The sequence below is a fragment of the Hippocampus guttulatus genome, chromosome 19 (genome assembly GCF_054856545.1).
Source record: "Hippocampus guttulatus isolate MCC_2025c chromosome 19, RoL_Hgut_1.0, whole genome shotgun sequence".
NCBI classification, from domain to species: domain Eukaryota; kingdom Metazoa; phylum Chordata; class Actinopteri; order Syngnathiformes; family Syngnathidae; genus Hippocampus; species Hippocampus guttulatus.
The window spans coordinates 4401888-4420004 of record NC_141279.1 but is presented as its reverse complement, the minus strand read 5'-3'; the positions used below and the strand labels follow the sequence as shown (position 1 = coordinate 4420004).

General features: G+C 41.6%; 1 protein-coding gene across 1 annotated transcript; it reads left to right on the top strand.

Moving 5' to 3' along the window:
• The first annotated feature begins 1375 nt into the window (after window positions 1–1375).
• On the top strand, window positions 1376–5379 carry LOC147189644 (uncharacterized). Its single transcript, XM_086099563.1, has 3 exons — window positions 1376–1466; window positions 2889–3361; window positions 5126–5379. Coding segments are annotated over exons 2-3 (429 nt in total). The 5' UTR covers window positions 1376–1466; window positions 2889–2934; the 3' UTR covers window positions 5128–5379.
• Window positions 5380–18117: the final 12738 nt, after the last annotated feature.

Here is an 18117-nt window from a genome sequence, read left to right as displayed (position 1 = left end):
ATCTTCCCTTATCTGGCACAAACGCGACAGGCGGTCCATCTTTAGTCAGATCTGCCATACCCGAGATGTACTCTCTGAGCGCGTGCGAGCGTGAGCGTGCGCGTGCGCACACACACACACGCACAAAGGAGTAGGAGGCAGAAAACGATGAATTATTCTGCTTGATAGCGCACCTGTCGTCTTAAAGCTTTTTTGTATGTGTGTGTGTGTGTGTGTGTGTGCGGGCAATGAACACCGCACCACACGACAAAAGAGCCTGCCTTCCATCTTCACATGCCATGTGTTTGTCAGCCACAGTTGCGAGCAAGAACTTTTTTTTTTCTTTTTAATGGCGGCGACTCAGAATGAGAAGCCGTAAAGGACTTATCCAAAACAATACAGTGTGGAAAAGTGATGTTTCGTTCACGGTTCGAATCTTAAATATATCTTTTGTGACATCACTCCTGGAACTTTTCTGGCACACTTTTTTTTTTTCCAGCAGCTGAGCAGCATGCAATAAACTCTCTTGCCTAATATCGCGGCTGCTGTCACCTCTGTGACATTTTCTGGATACAGCTGACAAAAAGCGAAGCCGCGCGCTTGTGACTCTCATCACAATGCGTCATAGGGCCTAAAATGACTTTGGACGAAACTTTAAACGAGGGGAGTGGCAAATTAATAACACGGTAGGACGCCGGTGTTCTTTATCGCCGTCAGTAAACAATATCAATAAAAATGTTCCCGTCACCGGCAAGGAAGCGCTTGATTTAAAACCAACATGGTACACACGTGCATATTATTTTTGTCATGTTCAGTCATTCAGTTTTTAAAAAAAAGTTGTCATCATTATGTGATTGGTCTCCGGCTACTGCTACAGGGGGGAAAGTTGTTGATATCATGTGAGAAACATCCATCCATCCCTTTTCTGATCCGCTTTAGCGCAAGGGTACTTCGGGTAGTAGGCGGGGTACACCCGGAACTGGTCGCCAGCCAATCGCAGGGCACACTTAAACGAACAACCATCGTGCTCACACTCCCACCCAGAGACAATTTTGAGTGTTCAATCAGCCTGACATCCATGTTTTTGGAATGTGGGAGGAAACCGGAGTACCCGGAGAAAACCCACTGTGAGGTCAACGCCCTAACCACTGGACCACCGGGCCACCTGCGTAATATTAGCGAGGGGAAAAAAACTGAACGAGTCGACATGAACAAGGGTACCTTGTAATTACAGTTTATTATTTTCATAGCATAGCAAGTGAAATCAGAGCAAAATAATTGGTGTGCTGTCCTTTTGTCTTGGGCCGGACACGTTGTGTCTTGCTGATTATGCAACTGCGCCTTTAAGACACCCAACCTGCGTCTCACCTGGAAAACCTGTAAGACTCGCTGACACGCCCGCTCTGCCCCAGATGTAACGCGAACAGTCCAAGAGTTGAGTGTTGGCGGTATTGAGAGAAGAGATTGAAAGCGACAGAACATAAAGAGTAAGAGCACAACTTCCTTTTCACTCCTTCTTCTAATGGGCCTTTTCCCTCGCTTCGTCCCAGGGAGGCTGATGGAATTTCATTACTTATGATTGAAAAGCCGCCAACTTTCCAAAGCGGGGAGGAGGTGCACTTAAATGCCGCCGTTCCCCCACCCCCTGTGGATCCCGACAATCGAATTTAACCTCGACTGGAACAAATGCGGTACCCCTCCCTTCCGGTCCCCTTGCGTATAAAATGTTATTATTTCCAAATCCGGGTTATCGCGGAATATGCACTCGGATCTGCCACGGGGGAGAAGTTAAGGGAATGTTCATCAGTGTGGAAGAATCAATCTGACTTCGCTGGCTGATGCGTTCATAAAGGAGCCTAAAATGTTTATGATACGCTCTCAAAAGGTGTAAAATACCCGGCAAGTTCAATTGCAGTTATTTAAAGATTGCAACGTGAAATGTAAGATGGTGGCGTGATCAAACAAACACGCCCATATGAACAATTCGAAAACAAAACAACAACACGATGACACACGGGTACTGTAAATCGCGGGGTGAGGAAACTATGTGCTTTCACGTTAGGGTAAAGGAAAAAAAGAAAACGGAAATTTTGGGAGAATTTTTTTTTTTGTAATCTGAGAATAAACTCATAGCATTGTGCGGTGAAATCATTTTTTTAAGCTGCATTTGAAGAATAGTCATAGCGTTATTAGAAAAAAGTTGTGATATTTTGCGAAAAACTTTTTGGGGATTGCAACCCGAGGATCGTGGTCTTATGCGGGTGTCAGGGGTATTTATAGTGGTTTTACAGGAAAATAAGTTGTGATAGTCTGAAAAAAATGTTTTGTTCAGTGGAAAGATATGTTGAATTTCGAGAATAGTTGTCATGCTGTGAGGAAAAAAAAATATATTTTTTTTTTAGAAAAAAGATTGAATCTTCTGAGAACATTTTTAAGTAGGCAACCGTTCAAAATTATTTTCTAGCATTGCGAGAGAAAACATTTTTATGAAATTGTGATCCAAAATTGAGGTCTTAATTTGAAGAGAGGGGAAAAAAGATCACATTTGTTATATTTCAAAAAGTAGAAGTCTTCAGGAAACTAAGGTGTGCTGCTATGAGGAAACGTTGCAATGTGACGATAGGGACAGTTTTTATTTTTATTTTTTGTCAAGCATTTCTTCTTAAAGTGACAACCAGAGAACAATGTCAAAATGCTGCAAGATAAAGTCTTACTTAAATTATCTTTGGAAAAAAAAAATCAAACTCTTTGGAAATAAAAATTGCATTATTATGACAAATATTGTCGGGACTCCAAGCGCCAAGTCATAGTTACGTCATCATTTTTATTTTTATCGTTTTTGTTTTTTTTGGGGTTTTGTTTTTTTTATATTGAAGTTCAAGAACAAGCCTCCTTTTTTTGTCTTTCAGGCTTTTGACGCACCCTCGCCTCACTTGCCCCCCTGTTATCCACGCCATGTCTGTCGTTCCCAGCGAGGAGGAGGAATTGGACGCCAAGCCGCCTCCCTACGACGGTCAGCCTCAAATGTACTACGCTCAGCCTCAGGTGTACCAGGTTCAACCTCAGGTGTACCAGGTTCAGCATCAGGTGTACCAAGCTCAGCCACAGATGTACCAAGCTCAACCACAGATGTACCAAGCTCAGCCACAGATGTACGAAGCTCAGCCACAGACGTACCAAGCTCAGCCACAGACGTACCAGGCTCAGCCTCAGAGGGCCCAGGTGACCGAAAGCAGAAACGACCGCGACCGTGACGGAGACAGCAAGTGCCCCAAATGCTGCCTGAAGACGCGCAACTGCCTCATGAGCCCCGAATGCGGCCGGGCGCTGCAGATCTCGAGCGTCGTCGCCATGTGCGGAATGTGCCTTCGCTTCTTTGTGTGTAAGTGTCGGATATTTTCTGTTTTTCTTCTGCTAGCTTCCCCTCACACTACAACAATTGACTGCTACTTGGAGCACAGTTGGACAAAAAAAAATAAAATAACCTGAGGCAACGAAGCACATGATCAGATAATAATGCTGTTAGACTTGGTGAAGTAGCGTGGGCGCATTTGCCGCGTGTTGTACTTGCTCTTTCAAGTGAATGGACACAGTCGTGTGTTTGTGATCAAGAGGCAGTGCCATCGGCCAATTAAAAGTGTTTTCCGGTTCGGAGGGTCAAGGGAAGGGGAAAGAAAACTCGATATTCTTGCCACCCACATTTTTCTGAGCGGAGTAGCATAAACTTTATTTTGAAACATGCTAGACAAGATTAGGCTACATGTCAGAATGGAATGGTCCACTTTCGGGAAAATTCCAGTTACGAGAGGTTCAATTTCAGATAAATTAGAGAACACGGTGGTCCAGGTTAGCTCACACTTTCAAATGGAATCAATCCATTTTAGACTGTATTCCGTGAATGGAATGATCCAGTTCAGGATAAACAGTGTTCCGGAAGAAAATGTTTCATTCGACGGTTCGAGAATGCAATGGTACCATTTATGAGATATATACCAGAAGAGAATAGCTAGATTACCGGTAGTCAATGTCACAAAATGGACTTGTCACTTCTGGACCGTAATCCAGAATGGAACGGTCCAGTTCAAAAGATATTCCTGAAAGCAATGCTCAATTTTTGGCTGGATTCAAGAATGAAACGGTCGAGTTTAGGAGAAAATGGTCATATGAAGTGATGTTACAGAGTAAAATGTTCCCCTTTATGATATATAATAATAATAATAGATTTTATTTATAAGCGCCTTTCAAGACACCCAAGGACACTTAACAATAACAAAAAACACAAAATAATACGGGTTGAGCAGCGGCAGCCAAAACGCGCCAGCGTATATGTACAAAATTGAATCGTCATATTGTACTCCAGAAAAGAATCATTAGCTCAAGTTCCAAAATGGAATTTTAATTCTGTTTCAGTTTAGCTTACATTTGAGTACAGAATGATCCATTCTGGGACAGAACAGAAAATGTTAGGCTCTACAGTACTTTGGAACAGTCTGGCATAGTTTCGACTGCATTCCCACGATAGCCCCATATTGAAAGTCATGGTCAGTTTTTGCAGGAGACGAATTGAAAATTGTACTGTCCCAATGTTCTGCAGGATGGGCACTCAGGACGTTACATAAATCGCCAAACCCTCTTTTAAATATGGTCTCCACCACTTTCGCACCTGTATCCAACTACGCCCACAATTGATTTTTTTTTTTTAATGAGTGAACTCACAATTTAGTGCTCACTATTTGGGTTCCGAGTTAATCAGGCCCAATGGGACATTATGACTCATGATGAGACACAACAAAGGGCAACATCTGAAGATAATTCAACAGTAAAGGACACTATGAGATGCAATAGGGGACATTTTGGGACACTATGAGACATAATGCCAAATGATGAGACACAATAGGGACGTTTTAAGACACTAAGGAACAAAAGGGAACATAAAGGGATAAGGTGGCACAAAATAGGACACGATGGGAAGTAATGAGGCATAACGATACAATAAGGGACACCGTGGGACAAAACATGACTTAAATGAGACTTTTTTTTTTTTTTTTACTGCAAACAAACGTGTTACGTATCACTCAAAATGAAAATTGTCAAATGAAGCAATGGTCAATTTTTTATTTTTTTTTGCATTTGTCTTTCTCCCCAGAATCTCCGATCCTGACCCAACTTGACGACATTGACTCCCCCGGGGGTCTTTCGACATCTTGCGAGGGATCTATTGCTTCTCCCACGCCAAATGTAATTATCCATCCAGCATGTTTGCTATCAGAAAAAAGTGGTGAGGTTGGGCCATTGAGTATTTAAAGAATAGATTCTTAATATATAATTTTTTTTTCAATCAAAGCTTGTGTGGTGATTTGTACTTTTGAATAAAATATATAGATATCTTTTTGTTTTCAATCTGCTGCCACTGTGTCTTATTTCCAATTTCATACACGTACATTAAAAAAAAAATAAAAGACACCCGGCAGCTGATAAAATGACACACTTGGATGATTTAAAGCCAGACTTGTAGATGAGTGACAGCGCCGGAGAGAGCAACTTGTTGTCGTGGAGGATTGTGGGAAGGAGGCATCAATGATCTCGGGTGGATTTGGTGTCAGGAAACATAAAACTAATTAATCGTGCACACCGGATTCTGACCTTGTGAAAGTTGCGGCAAGACGAGGGATCATAAAAATATAAAAAACGGACTGAAAAAGCAGAGCAGCCTGCCACACATGAGCAGATTAAAATCTATTTTACTTTGGTGATGCAGCATGTGGCGCATTGCCACATGCTGCCATTACACCCTGTTCCAAGTATGTTTTTACACGCTGACTAACAGTCTCCAAGCGTCCAAAGATAGAAAATTATATACTCTGGGAACCCCCTTTTCTTGCCACCAATACTGTGAAGCAAAAATAATGCATATTTTACTTTATTCCAGGACAGAATGGTGATGCAGTGTACATCCCAAATAGGGATAGTACATCCCAATACTACATTCCAAAAGGGAATTGTTAAGTTTGACCTTTATTGTTGAATGGAATTGCTTACTTTAGTCTAGTTCCCAGAATGCAATGGTCCAGCTCCAGGAGGTTATACAATATCATGTTTCACACTTTAGGATCTATTCTCGAAATGGAATGGTCCATTTTTGGCTGTTGTTTATTCCGGGAACAAATGGTCTCATTCAGGGTGTATTTCAGAAAAAGAGGGTTTAAATTTAGAGCATCATGTAAAATGGAATGGTCTGCTTTAGGAATATTCCAGGAAAAAAAAAAAGAATTCTAGTTTCGGTTAGACACCAGAGCTGAATGATTCAATTCAGGCCGCATTACATCCATCCATCCATTTTCCGAACCGCTTGATCCTCACTAGGGTCGCGGGGGGTGCTGGAGCCCATCCCAGCCGTCTCCGGGCAGTAGGCGGGGGACACCCTGAATCAGTTGCCAGCCAATCGCAGGGCACACAGAGACGAACAACCATCCACGCCCACACTCACACCTAGGGACAATTTAGAGCGTCCAATCAACCTGCCATGCATGTTTTTGGAATGTGGGAGGAAACCGGAGCACCCGGAGAAAACCCACGCAGGCCCGGGGAGAACATGCAAACTCCACACAGGGAGGCTGGAGCTGGAATCGAACCCGGTATCTCCGCACTGTGAAGCCGACGTGCTAACCACTGGACTACCGGGCCGCGCCGCATTACATGAGTGTTGTCATATTCTATGTTAAATGAGTAGGACTAGTGTTGAGTGCAGAACTTTAATCAGAAAATCCCAAGCGCAAATGTCGGCAATTAACATGTTGAACATTTCAGTTAAAAATAAAGCGGACAACGATGGAACGTTTGCCACAAAGGTCACAGTCTTCACACACCATTTTTTTTTTTTGTTCCTTCCCCATAATTTTGCATTTCTCTTCATTTTCTCCCATTCTTGTGTGGCCTACATGTCGACGACAGCGTCACAATAAAGGGGTGACATTTCCAGCAGACGGATTAGGGCCGCACTCCAATTAATTTCGCTTTCACCCACGTTAAACAGACAATCAGGCAAAGGCGAAATGTCATGGAAACAAATGAGGGAGTCGCCATGTGGTTGACAATTACTACCAAGCACCTCGCAAAAGTCAATATGTTCAAGTGTGGACAGTGCAGGACAGAGACGATGCGAAGACGCCGTGCTGCTTGTTTGAACCAAGTACCGGGGTTGTACGACTTTGCGATCGAAAGGTCAAAGGTCCCAAAATTATGGACAGATGACATTACATGACAAATTGTTCTGCGCTGCTAACGAATTTGACCAGGTCGATATGACAATTAACCCGACTGACCATATCAATGAGACGGCAAACTCAACTAAACAGTCGATGCGATGAGTCATGCTACTGACTGAACTCTACTGACGGCGAATGCTACAGACCGTATTAGCGTGTTGGCGATCAGTACTAACTGTCATGTCCATGTGATGACCACAACGATGTGACTACGAACACTCCCGATAAAGTTGACCTTGTAGCCTGAACTGCTGAACAGACCATTCAGTTTTGATTTATGTCCTAAACTGGAATAAAGCCTAACGGGACCTTTCTGTCCTAGAATGTGGGATCAAGTGAGGCTAAAGTAGATCATTCTGTACAGGAACATAGTCTAAACTAGGCCATTCTGATCTGGAATAAAGAATAAACTCAACCATTGCATTTTATAATGTATCTGAAACTGGACCATTTATTTCCCATAATACAGCCTGACAGGACAGGACCATTCTGATCTGGAATATAGCATCAAGTGAGGTTTCCTTTTTTTGAATTAGAGTCATAAATGAGTCATTTGTTCTTGAATACTGATCTAAACTTGATCATTATGTTCTAGAACCGAGGTGGGCAAACTACGGCCCGCGGGCCGAATCCGGCCCGTTGGTCTTTTTAATCCGGCCCGCCGAAGGTTGGTCCACAATTAAGGTTCGATGTGAATGATTGCATTCATTTCAATTGGACTTGTAATGACCGTCATTTCACCGCCAGGTGGCGCATTGACTTGAAGTTGCAGAACACGGGAAGGGGGGGGGGGTCTTTTCGACCACCTAGGACCTCTGTATCGCTCTACTTCTACTGGTCTGATCACAACCCATCTGCAGCAATGCACAGGCTAGGATAGGTCATCAACAACACTGTTGTCATTTAAAAAAGTATATTAATACAGTAATTTCATGCTTTTGTTCTGTTGATGTTTGATATGGAATGTCAACAAATGCATTTTTTTTTAATGTACCATAGCTCGTGCTGACCTGGCCCTTCTGTCAAGTTTTAAAAGTCAATGCGGCCCCCGAGCCAAAAAGTTTGCCCACCCCTGTTCTAGAATATAGCCTGAAGCGGACAAAGTACACCATAGCCTAAATGTGACAATAACGGTCCAAAAAAGGTGAACAAGAGAATAGCTAGCTCAGAGGCAGTCAGCTGTTTTCGCTGGCTGTTTATCAAGGCGGTGTGGTATTGTGGTTGCGAGGTGTTGATGAAACACACCTCCATCTCTCAGGTCGGTTTAATTACCTTCCTGTCGCCAAGAAACACAACTGGCGTCGGCCGTGATTGACTTGGGCCACCGCCAGCCACTACGTAATTTGTCACGTGTAAACGCAACAAAAGCGACGGCTCATTACACCCGTGAAATGAACACGGCGGAAGCGAGCACGATTCCGTCGATTTGTTGTTCCGTCGCAGGTCCGGAAGTCTTTTGATTCACTCTGCTTGGCACAAAGCAAACAAGTGTTTTGTCTCCCTCCCCAGAATGCAACAACACAATAGCCGCGGATAGCACAGATGCACATTCATTACGTCGCTGTAAAAAAAGGAGAATATGGCACACCAGAGGTACACTTAAAGGCTCACAAAGTTTGCGATGACCTTCGAGACTTGGGTGGAAATTCCTCTTTCTTTCTGCCTCACTCTTAACACCGTTCTTCTCCTGGCATGACGGAAATGAAAGATTGTTCCTTTTTCTTTTTTTCCAGGCTTGGTGCAAGATAGAAAAATAGCAAATTTCATCACATCTTCAATGTTAGCTAGATGGGAACATTGTGTGAGCATTTTGCAGAGTTAGAGACAGGCCTACCCACGCCTAAAAGTACTCGGTCCATTTTATTAAAATCAGTAATACCACGGACACCTTGGTAAACGATATATATATTATTCGATGTACTCTTAGCACTTCATTGAAATGTAGTGTTCTTTTTTCACCTATTGGCTATTCATTTATTTGGTTTTTGTTATTTATGTATTTATTCATTGTTTTTAAATGTAATATTTATTTAATATTTTGATCATATCTTTATTTTCTATGCTTGATTTTTTTTATATATTTTATCTCTGCAGGCATTTACTTTTGTGTTTTAGTATTTATTAATTTGTGTATTTTTTTCAATGTACTTATTTCACAGTATTTTTTGAAATATAATGTATTTGTTCATTTTACTTTTGTATTTTGCGGTGAGTTTGTTTTATTTTATTTATTCGTTTCTTCATGATGTAATTTTGGATTTAGTATTTAATATTTTGTTATAATTGTTTTTTTCTTTTTTCTTTATAATTTTATTTATTTTGGTTTTTTTTAATAGCTTTATAGTTTAATTTGACTTTGATTTGGTCATGACCTCTGTGAACTTTTGAATCGATTTTATTTTGTTTCATGTTATGCCTTCGTCTCCTGTGTGCCTTGTTTATGTCTTGTCTGCTCATTTGGTTTTTGTCTCCATCTGTTCTTGTCAGGCTCTTTTCTTCGTGTCTACCAATCAGCTCCCTCCAGCTCCTCGTGTCTTGTCCAGATGTGCCTCGTTGTCTTGTCAATTTGTCTGTATTTAGTTCCCTGCTTACTTTCAGGCTGCGTCGGTTCATTGCTGTGCGAGTTTCATTACTTCGATTCTTTTTTTTTTTACTTTGACCCTTGCTTTTTTTTGGGAGGGGAGAGCGGGTGGGGGGTAACCAACAGATCCAGCAGACGGAGCTCTGTGCACGCCTGCCAGCTGGTGCCTACTTTAACGCAGATTAACGCCACCTCCAGGACTGGCGTGGAACAGTATTAAAGCGTTCAGGACCATTTGAGCATCACTAAACTGTGCGGTGTACTTAATTTTATGGCCACTCAGTGTTGAGTGACACCCGGTCAGAAAGCTACGGAAGACACGCTTACCTTTCCTGGAATCCAAAAACAAGCTGAGCATGATCTTTACTAGGCGGCCTCCATTTTCCTTTCAAAGTATGTCTCCTGATAAGAGCACAATTCACTGCGGTTATCAATTTTTTTGGGGGGGGGGGGGGGGGGCTTGTTGTTTTGTTTTAGCATTATCCATTTTGCCCTGCGTGAGCACAAAACAATAAAAGCAGCGGCGTATCACTTTTCTCGAGCAAGAAGACAAATAAAAAGTTCTTGACACGGCGCGTACATTACACCCCGCGCAAACAAAACAGGCCCGGCCGTTTATCGCGCCGTACGCATCCGTGATGGGCTTTTACCTGCTAATGGAATTTAGCTCCGTTGTGGAAGAGTGAGAGCAACAGCCCCCCCCCCGCCCACCACCACCACCACCACCACCGCCCCACCCCCCGCCTCAAAGCCAAACGCTGTCATCTAAATGTTGCATAAATCAAAACTCCATTAAGACAGCGGCGACATGCTGCTTCCTTCACCTGAGATCTCTTGCAAGCTCTCTCACAGAAAAGAGAGCACGGAAAATGACACCGAAAAATAAATACGTGACTTATTATCATCATCTAGCGGCAAGTAAAACACAGTTTTTACCCTTTAACTTAATTCAGTGAGTTTGAAGATTGCTTTTATTTTTTTTGGGGGGGGCTGGGGTAACTTACTTCCAGCTGACCGTCTTGTGTCAGCTGTGTGTACAGTAGAAAGAAAAACGATGTGAATCTTTTGGAATGACCTGCATTTCCCCACAAATTGGCCACGAAATGAGACCTGATCTTCATCTCATTAAAAAAAAAATATAGAAAAAAAATCAGTTTCTCGTCATACTGCCCAAACAATGTTTTTATTGACCGCATCGTGTCAACATTTTACAGTGCAGGCTGCAACAAGTATATAAAGCCTCAGGCTAATGACTTCTCCGAGAGCTAATCGGAGTCAGCCAACCTAAGAGTTCAATCAATGCGATGAGATTAGACGGGTTAATGCCGCTCACAAAAAGCGTTGCTCAAATTGAACCGTGGGAGCTCTCGGAGGATTTACAAGCAAGAATTGTTAGCTTGAATGAAACTGGGGGAGGGGTTATCAAAGTTGCGCTAAGCCTTAAGATTCGTCAGTCCATACCCGGCGGGCATCTAACGTCAATTCAAGATCAACATGACAAATGATGTCGTCTTGATGTAAAGGTAATGAGCATTTCACTCATTCAGTACCAGCCAATTCTAGACCAAGTCTGAAAAGACGTTTAAAAACGTCATTGGGAGTGAATGAGTTAATGGGCCGTTGTGTGTTTAGGAACGACTCCCCCTAATTGAGTTCTGGAGCAACGGAATCAGGGCGAGTAAAAAAAACTTTTGGTGGAAATGCCGCTTCAGTTCTACCGACCATTTTTGTCAGCTTTTGCTGAAACTCAACAAGGTTGTTGTGGTGGCGGCGGTGGTAGACCACGCGCGACAGGACGCGTCAAGTCTCCTTAACGTTCTACTACCTTTCTTTAACTTTTGTGAAAAAATGTCAACAGTTCAAACCGAGAAGAAAAGGTGCCTCCTTTTCGAAATGGAACAAAACCTTGAACTGTTTAAGATTAAATCGACTTCGCTTTTCCTCATGTCAAAGTACGATGGCAAGTATTGCCGAGTTAGCGTACTTAAGTCTCAAACTTGAAACTCTCCGACATTTTAATGTGGTCGTGTTGCTTTTAAAATGATTTCTGTCAAGGATGATTCATAAGGGGGCCAAATCGCTCAAGTGCTCTCCCCAACATGAAAAAGTCTGTGCGATCCTAAGCAATTTTTAAGACTCCTAAAAATCTTGATGATTTCATGCTGCGTTAACAAGGACTAATCAACATCAGCTTTTACCTGAACCACATTTGACGTCGGATAACGTTCCAAATGAATTCTGTTCTTGCGTAGCGAACGTTGAATATTCGCAATACTATTGAGTCACCTTCTGGTTGCATGTTTTTGCCCTCACGCGGTCTGAGGCTTTTTGTTCCAGCTGGACGCTGAGGTTTGTGCGACAGATGTCGCATTAAGCAACAGCGGCAACACCCCATGTCGCCCCCACCGTTCCAAAACCCCTTCACAGCGATTGGTCCAACATTGTGTGTGTATGCGTGTGTCACGTTGACATCCCCGACAAAATTCCATATCATCATCATCATCATCATCATGGTGGCAAAGGATGTCAGGGAAATGTTTAGTGGCGGAATGACAGGCTAATTTAGCGCTACACAATTAGCTTTGATGGCAAAACAATGGAGCACCTGCAAAGAGGCGCATTTTTTTTTTCCCCACTCGGGTGGTCAAAATCAACACCGCTTTTGTGTTTGCTGTTTATGTGTGATCAAAGACATTTTGACTCATTATTGTATGGCCATTGTACATTTTGTGGCAATGTACTTGTCACCGAGGGTGTAATTATCCATCTGTGCATGTCGACAGATTGTTGTCCAACGGCCAGGGAAGCAATCTACCGATTTTTGAGTGCTACGTGGTACTAAACAGCGGTAGATGGCAAGGTAAAACACAAGCATGTTACTTCTCGACCACCCACAAGCTTCTCCGATTCATCATTTTGAAGTTTACACCCAAAATGGTTTGAGAGTAAAAACATAATTCCGACAGCTTTCTTGTAATATTACTTTATTCTTGGAATTGCTCCACCTATTCGTGTCATATGATGACTTTTTCTTGTAACACTTTTTTTTTATTTTAAATACGACTTTTCCTCATCACATTGCAGCTTTATTCTTGTAATATGACCGTTTTTGTTACATTGTGCACATTTTCTCGTAACGCTATATTTTCTTGCTTATTTTAGGGTTTGGGGGGTTTTTTTGGGGGTTTTTTTGCGCATTATATTGAAACTTTTTTCTTGTCATAGCGCAACTTTTTCTCAAAGCATTCCAACTTTATACACATAATTTATGTTTTCATGATAACATTTAAATATATTTTTTTCTGTTATTATATTCCAACATTATTCTTCTAATTCGCCATTTTGTCTTGTGCCTCTCATGACATTCCTTGAAAATATTGCTTGAAAAAAATGTTTTTTTGTACTGTTACGATTTTTTTTCCTCATCATTTTCCAAATTTCAGTCTCCAAATCTTATCGTTTTCTTTGTAATATTTAGATTTTTGCTTGGTATCTTTTTACCGTTCCCTCCCCCCAAAAAAATAAATAAATAAAGGAAAAATCCTGACATTTTCAAGTCAACTTTATTGTTAATTGTGCTTCATGTGCAACATACAGCACAGATGAAATTACATTCCTCTCAACCACAGGAGAGAGAGAGGAGGCGCTGCGGGTGCCCGCGCCACCATCAAAAGAACACTTAACATAAAATGTATAACGTTTTATAGATACATATAATATAAAAATGTTGCTCATAACGTTGCATTTTCGTCACTCATATGTTTCGTAATACTACAAGCTACTGGAATCCAGCCTCTGGTCATTTTTCCTTCCCGGACTGGACTGTAGCAGCCGTAACCAGGCACATTTTACCACTGGCGAGAATGTTTCCGCCTTTGCAGAGGTCAAAGAGGCTCTGAACAGTCATGGGGGGACAAACTACTCGATGATCCTTCATGAGGACTTCTTCGGCGCGATCTGTCGATATCTGATGCGACGCTATCTAGCCTGTCCCGGAAGCTAAAATTGGACGTATTGAATGGTGACGCTCGATTGCAAGCCTCAGCGAGTGAGTGAGCACTTTAAATAGCAATAAGAGCCAATCAAGTCCCTGCCTGCTGCTCTCAAATTGCCACCGTCCTCTCAGTGGAGCTATGCAGTCAAGTCTCACAAAAAACACACACACACACACACACACACACACACAGGAAAAAGACAGAGCGCTGCCTTTGTTGTTGCTCTATGGAAGGAATATTTCCGTACTGCAGCTATGCAGTGAAAAGAATAATGATTGGATGGCGTTTTTTTTTTTAATAAAAAAGAATGGCGATAAAAAAAAACAGCACCCTGCCTCCCTGTCCTCTCAGTCGTTGCTTGTTCTTTTCCAGACGTGACAAAATTCAGTCGTCCTTCAGGAAAAGCTTTTTTATAATTCGACCGCCATTGCAATTAATGACAATGTTTACCGTGGCGCTGTTACTTCTTCTCCCAAGGTTATTGCGGCGGCGGTGAAGCAAAAGTTTGCGAAGGAGAACAATGAAAGGAAATACGGATTCACGTGTCAATATAATCACTCCGAAGCTTGAATGGCATGTCTCCTATATTCATTCATTCATTGCCCACCTCCCTCCCAAAAAATAAAAATTGTAAAAGAAATCTTTTCACCATTGTTTTCAGCCTTCTGAATCCAGAAAATAAAGTCAAAATATTCTCAGTAAATGTAATTTAAGAGATAATAAATGTGGAAACAAAAATCAGGAAACTACACCCCCAGAATGACTCATCTGTACCTGGCAAAATAAAATTAAATATACTGTCGTTCATCCAAATCAAACAGTGAATGCCGCAGACTTCATAGTACACACATGCTGTTGAAACATTATTATCATTCTGATTATTATTATCATCATCATCATCATTATTATTATTATTTTCACCAGATATATAAGCGACAAGTAATGGAGCATTTTTCTTTCACTTTCTTGAAATCTGGGTGATTTCGAGCCCAGTTTGGGACACTTTGAATGTCGCACCCCACCTTGGCCCTATCTATCTGTTGCATTGAAGTGAAGCTAGATCGAACGAGAGTCAGTGGGTAAAGATTGGTGCAAAATACGAAAAAAAAAAGGCAAAATAAAACGACATCACATGTGCAGACATTTTCACTCACTCATGTGATTGAAACAGATTTTTCTTTTTATTTCTTATAGGAGCAAACCTTGGGACTTTTTTTCCCCCCTCCCTTCCCCTTTGTTTTCTTTTTGATCGAAGAAAATCAGGGCGCCGTCTTTGGCAACCCGTCAGGCTGTTCCGTTCTGTCTCCCTCTGTTGTTTGTTTATGTCTCTTGGGCGGGTTTTAACCGTTAAAGTGAATTGCGTTGCTCTCTACTCTGGCATGCGCAACGACAAATACATTTGATTTCATTCCATCCATTTACTTATCATCTTTGTTTAAAATGCACATATTTCAAAAGAGTTTTATTTTATTGTTATAACACGCACCCTAGGGCCCTCTATTGACGAGCCACTGCTGGTCCAAAGTTGGCATGACCTTGGAGGACAGCATGAATATTCGAAATGGCACATTCTAAAATTGTTGTCGTCTTCTTTGGCCATGATCTCATCTCCTAGTTCTTCCCTCCCTATTCTCATCCTCCCTCTTTATCTCTCTGTAATGTCTTCCCACTGCTCCACTTCAACTGTTGTTAAAAAAAAAAAAAGTGCTTTCATTAGATTTAAAGTGGTAACAATTTTAACCACCGAGGTCTTTGAGAAGGCGGTATAAATACTGTCCAATTAGCACAAGCGGTGTCGTTTTTTTTTTTTTGTGAAAGACCCGGTTTGGAAATAGCAAACGTGACTGCGAGATTGTTGTGTCGTACTCAAGACAAGTGTGCTCAATGCATTTTAAAGCTGCCATTTTGGATTGTGAAATGTGTATAAGGCAGAAAATCGGTTCTGGGTTTTTGAGACGTGAAGAGGTTTGGCTGGCTGCGTGTCAGTTTTAATAATTGTGATGTGCGTGTCCTTTTCGTAAGGTGACTACTCGAGAGAAAAACTAGTCTTACGGCATTATCTTTTTTTTTGTTGTCTATTAATTCTGTTCATAAAATCTGTTTATGAGATAAGGTCAGAACTTTACAAGACTAAAGTTGTCCTATTACAGAAAAAAATAAGATTAAAATATAAATATCAGATTAAGTAAAAAGGACCGATTTTATTTTTCTTTTTATGAGTAAATATGGACTGTTGTGACCATTGTAAGTGGTGGTTGTATTTTGGTTTTTGTTTTTTTGATGTGTGGGAATAATCACTAAGGTTATTGTTGGTGGGGGAAGGCGGGGATACTAAGGACAGAGTTAACCTGACTCCTGTGTGTGGGTTTGTTTGTTAGGGTTCATATTTTTTGTGTGGTGGTGGTGGTGGTTATTTTGTTGCTATCATTGAGGTTGCGTGTATGTTTTGTTGTTGTGGTCGTGCGGGAAAAGTTATCAAATGAGAAAAATGGAGAGAAAATTGACTTGAAGCTCGGTTTCCTCTGTAGCGCATCAAGTTCAGCATCGTTTCCTGGCATTATTAGCTGTTTGCTCTCTTGGCCAAAGTGATTGGGACAGGCGCGTTAAAATGTAAATTGCCGCCAGTCTTTTCCTTTCTGCCATTTTGTCAGCGGCGAGGAAGGAATTAGGGGCACCGACCCCCTCAGGGTAGACTGTTCAAATGGCCGTCTGAGTTCCAGACACGCCGCCATTTGAACGCTTTGTGCACGTCACGTTGACTAAACCACTCAACTTGAACAAATCTCACGAGCCCCGCACACTTACACAACATCTGAGCAATTACTGTATTGGTCTGCGCATTTTACACAGAATCCGGTAAAGCTTTCACACAGCGACACAGTAAGTCACACACCAGCTGAGAATTACACACCATCTGCACCAAACGCTGCTTGAGACCCAAAGTTAAAATGCAAAGCTTTCCTGGAGACTAAAATGGAAAAATTAATCATATCTTGATACCTCACTTTGAAATCCTAGCCCTGGCTTGAAATGCAGCTTTGAGCCCGTAACCCTGGTTTGAACCCCAAATTTTAAACCCTAACCCCAAATTGGGCCCTTAATTAGCAGAGTAACAATTTCATTGCTCAATGCTAACGCTGCATTTTTAATGTCCATATGAGAAATAAATATTTAGAATCTTGAATCTTAATTCATCATCCCAGCTTCACGCTATAATCTAATGTTTTAAACCTGATCTTAGAAATTTAACTTGAACCTCCAACCCTGTCTTGAAATCCAAATGCTGTCTTGAAACACAAAATCAAAACTCTTTCGTGAAACACCGACCATTTCTCGAAAACTTCTTATAAAAGTGTTGGATTTACCTGGGGCTTTGAGATGGAGCCGGACTGCCAGTGCGTAGGTGACCATTCACTTGATGTATAAAAAAAAATAATAAAAAAAATTGTAGTTTGGTTCAATTGGAAATCTCTCACTTCGTCGCCAGCATAACCCTAACGGTAAGGTACGTTTGTTATGTCCACTTTTTTTTTTTTGTCAGATCTGTAGAATTTAGATTCATTCATGCTCGCTTGCTTCGTTTGTCTGCTTTGCTTTCTGTCCGTGGTGCTTAGTGTTTGCTGCGTCGCTTCACGCACGTCACGCGACTCGCTCTTCGCAATCGGCAGTGCAAACACTCGCTAGAGTAGCGTTTAAAAAACGTGGACAAAGGTTAAGACTTGCGATTGCAGTGGTGTTCGTGCTTAGTTCTGTTTTTGGAGTGTTGCCACATCGTGGTTTTCCGGCTACATTGGAAAGTTTGAATGATGATTTTGCGTGACGGCAAGCGTTCGGAGTTCTGGCGTTTTGCTTCCGGTTTTGGCCGCTGGGATTTGTAGTCCTAGAATTTGTCGTCCTTTTGTTCGGTTTCACTTGGTCGGTTTCTCATGTTGACACTATGAATCTTGATGACATGATAAATAATTTGATTAAAACATTAAGAGAAATAATGATGACGATGACAATACATCATGCTAAAACCAATGAGTTATTATGGGTGATAAAATTATTGTTAAGATGAAGATATAAATTAACGTGTATTATTTACATTGTGATGCATGTTATTTTGTGTTGTATTCATGCTTACTTTTAGGTTATTACCTGATGTGTGCCTCAATAAATAATCGAAGAGAGTGATCCTTCCATGCTGAGCGATGATCCCGATTCAGAGGGCGGTGCAAAACGGAAATAACTGAACATAAAGCCTTGTTGGAAACTCTACTTACCCCACGCAAACTGCATATTGCCTTTGAGGAGG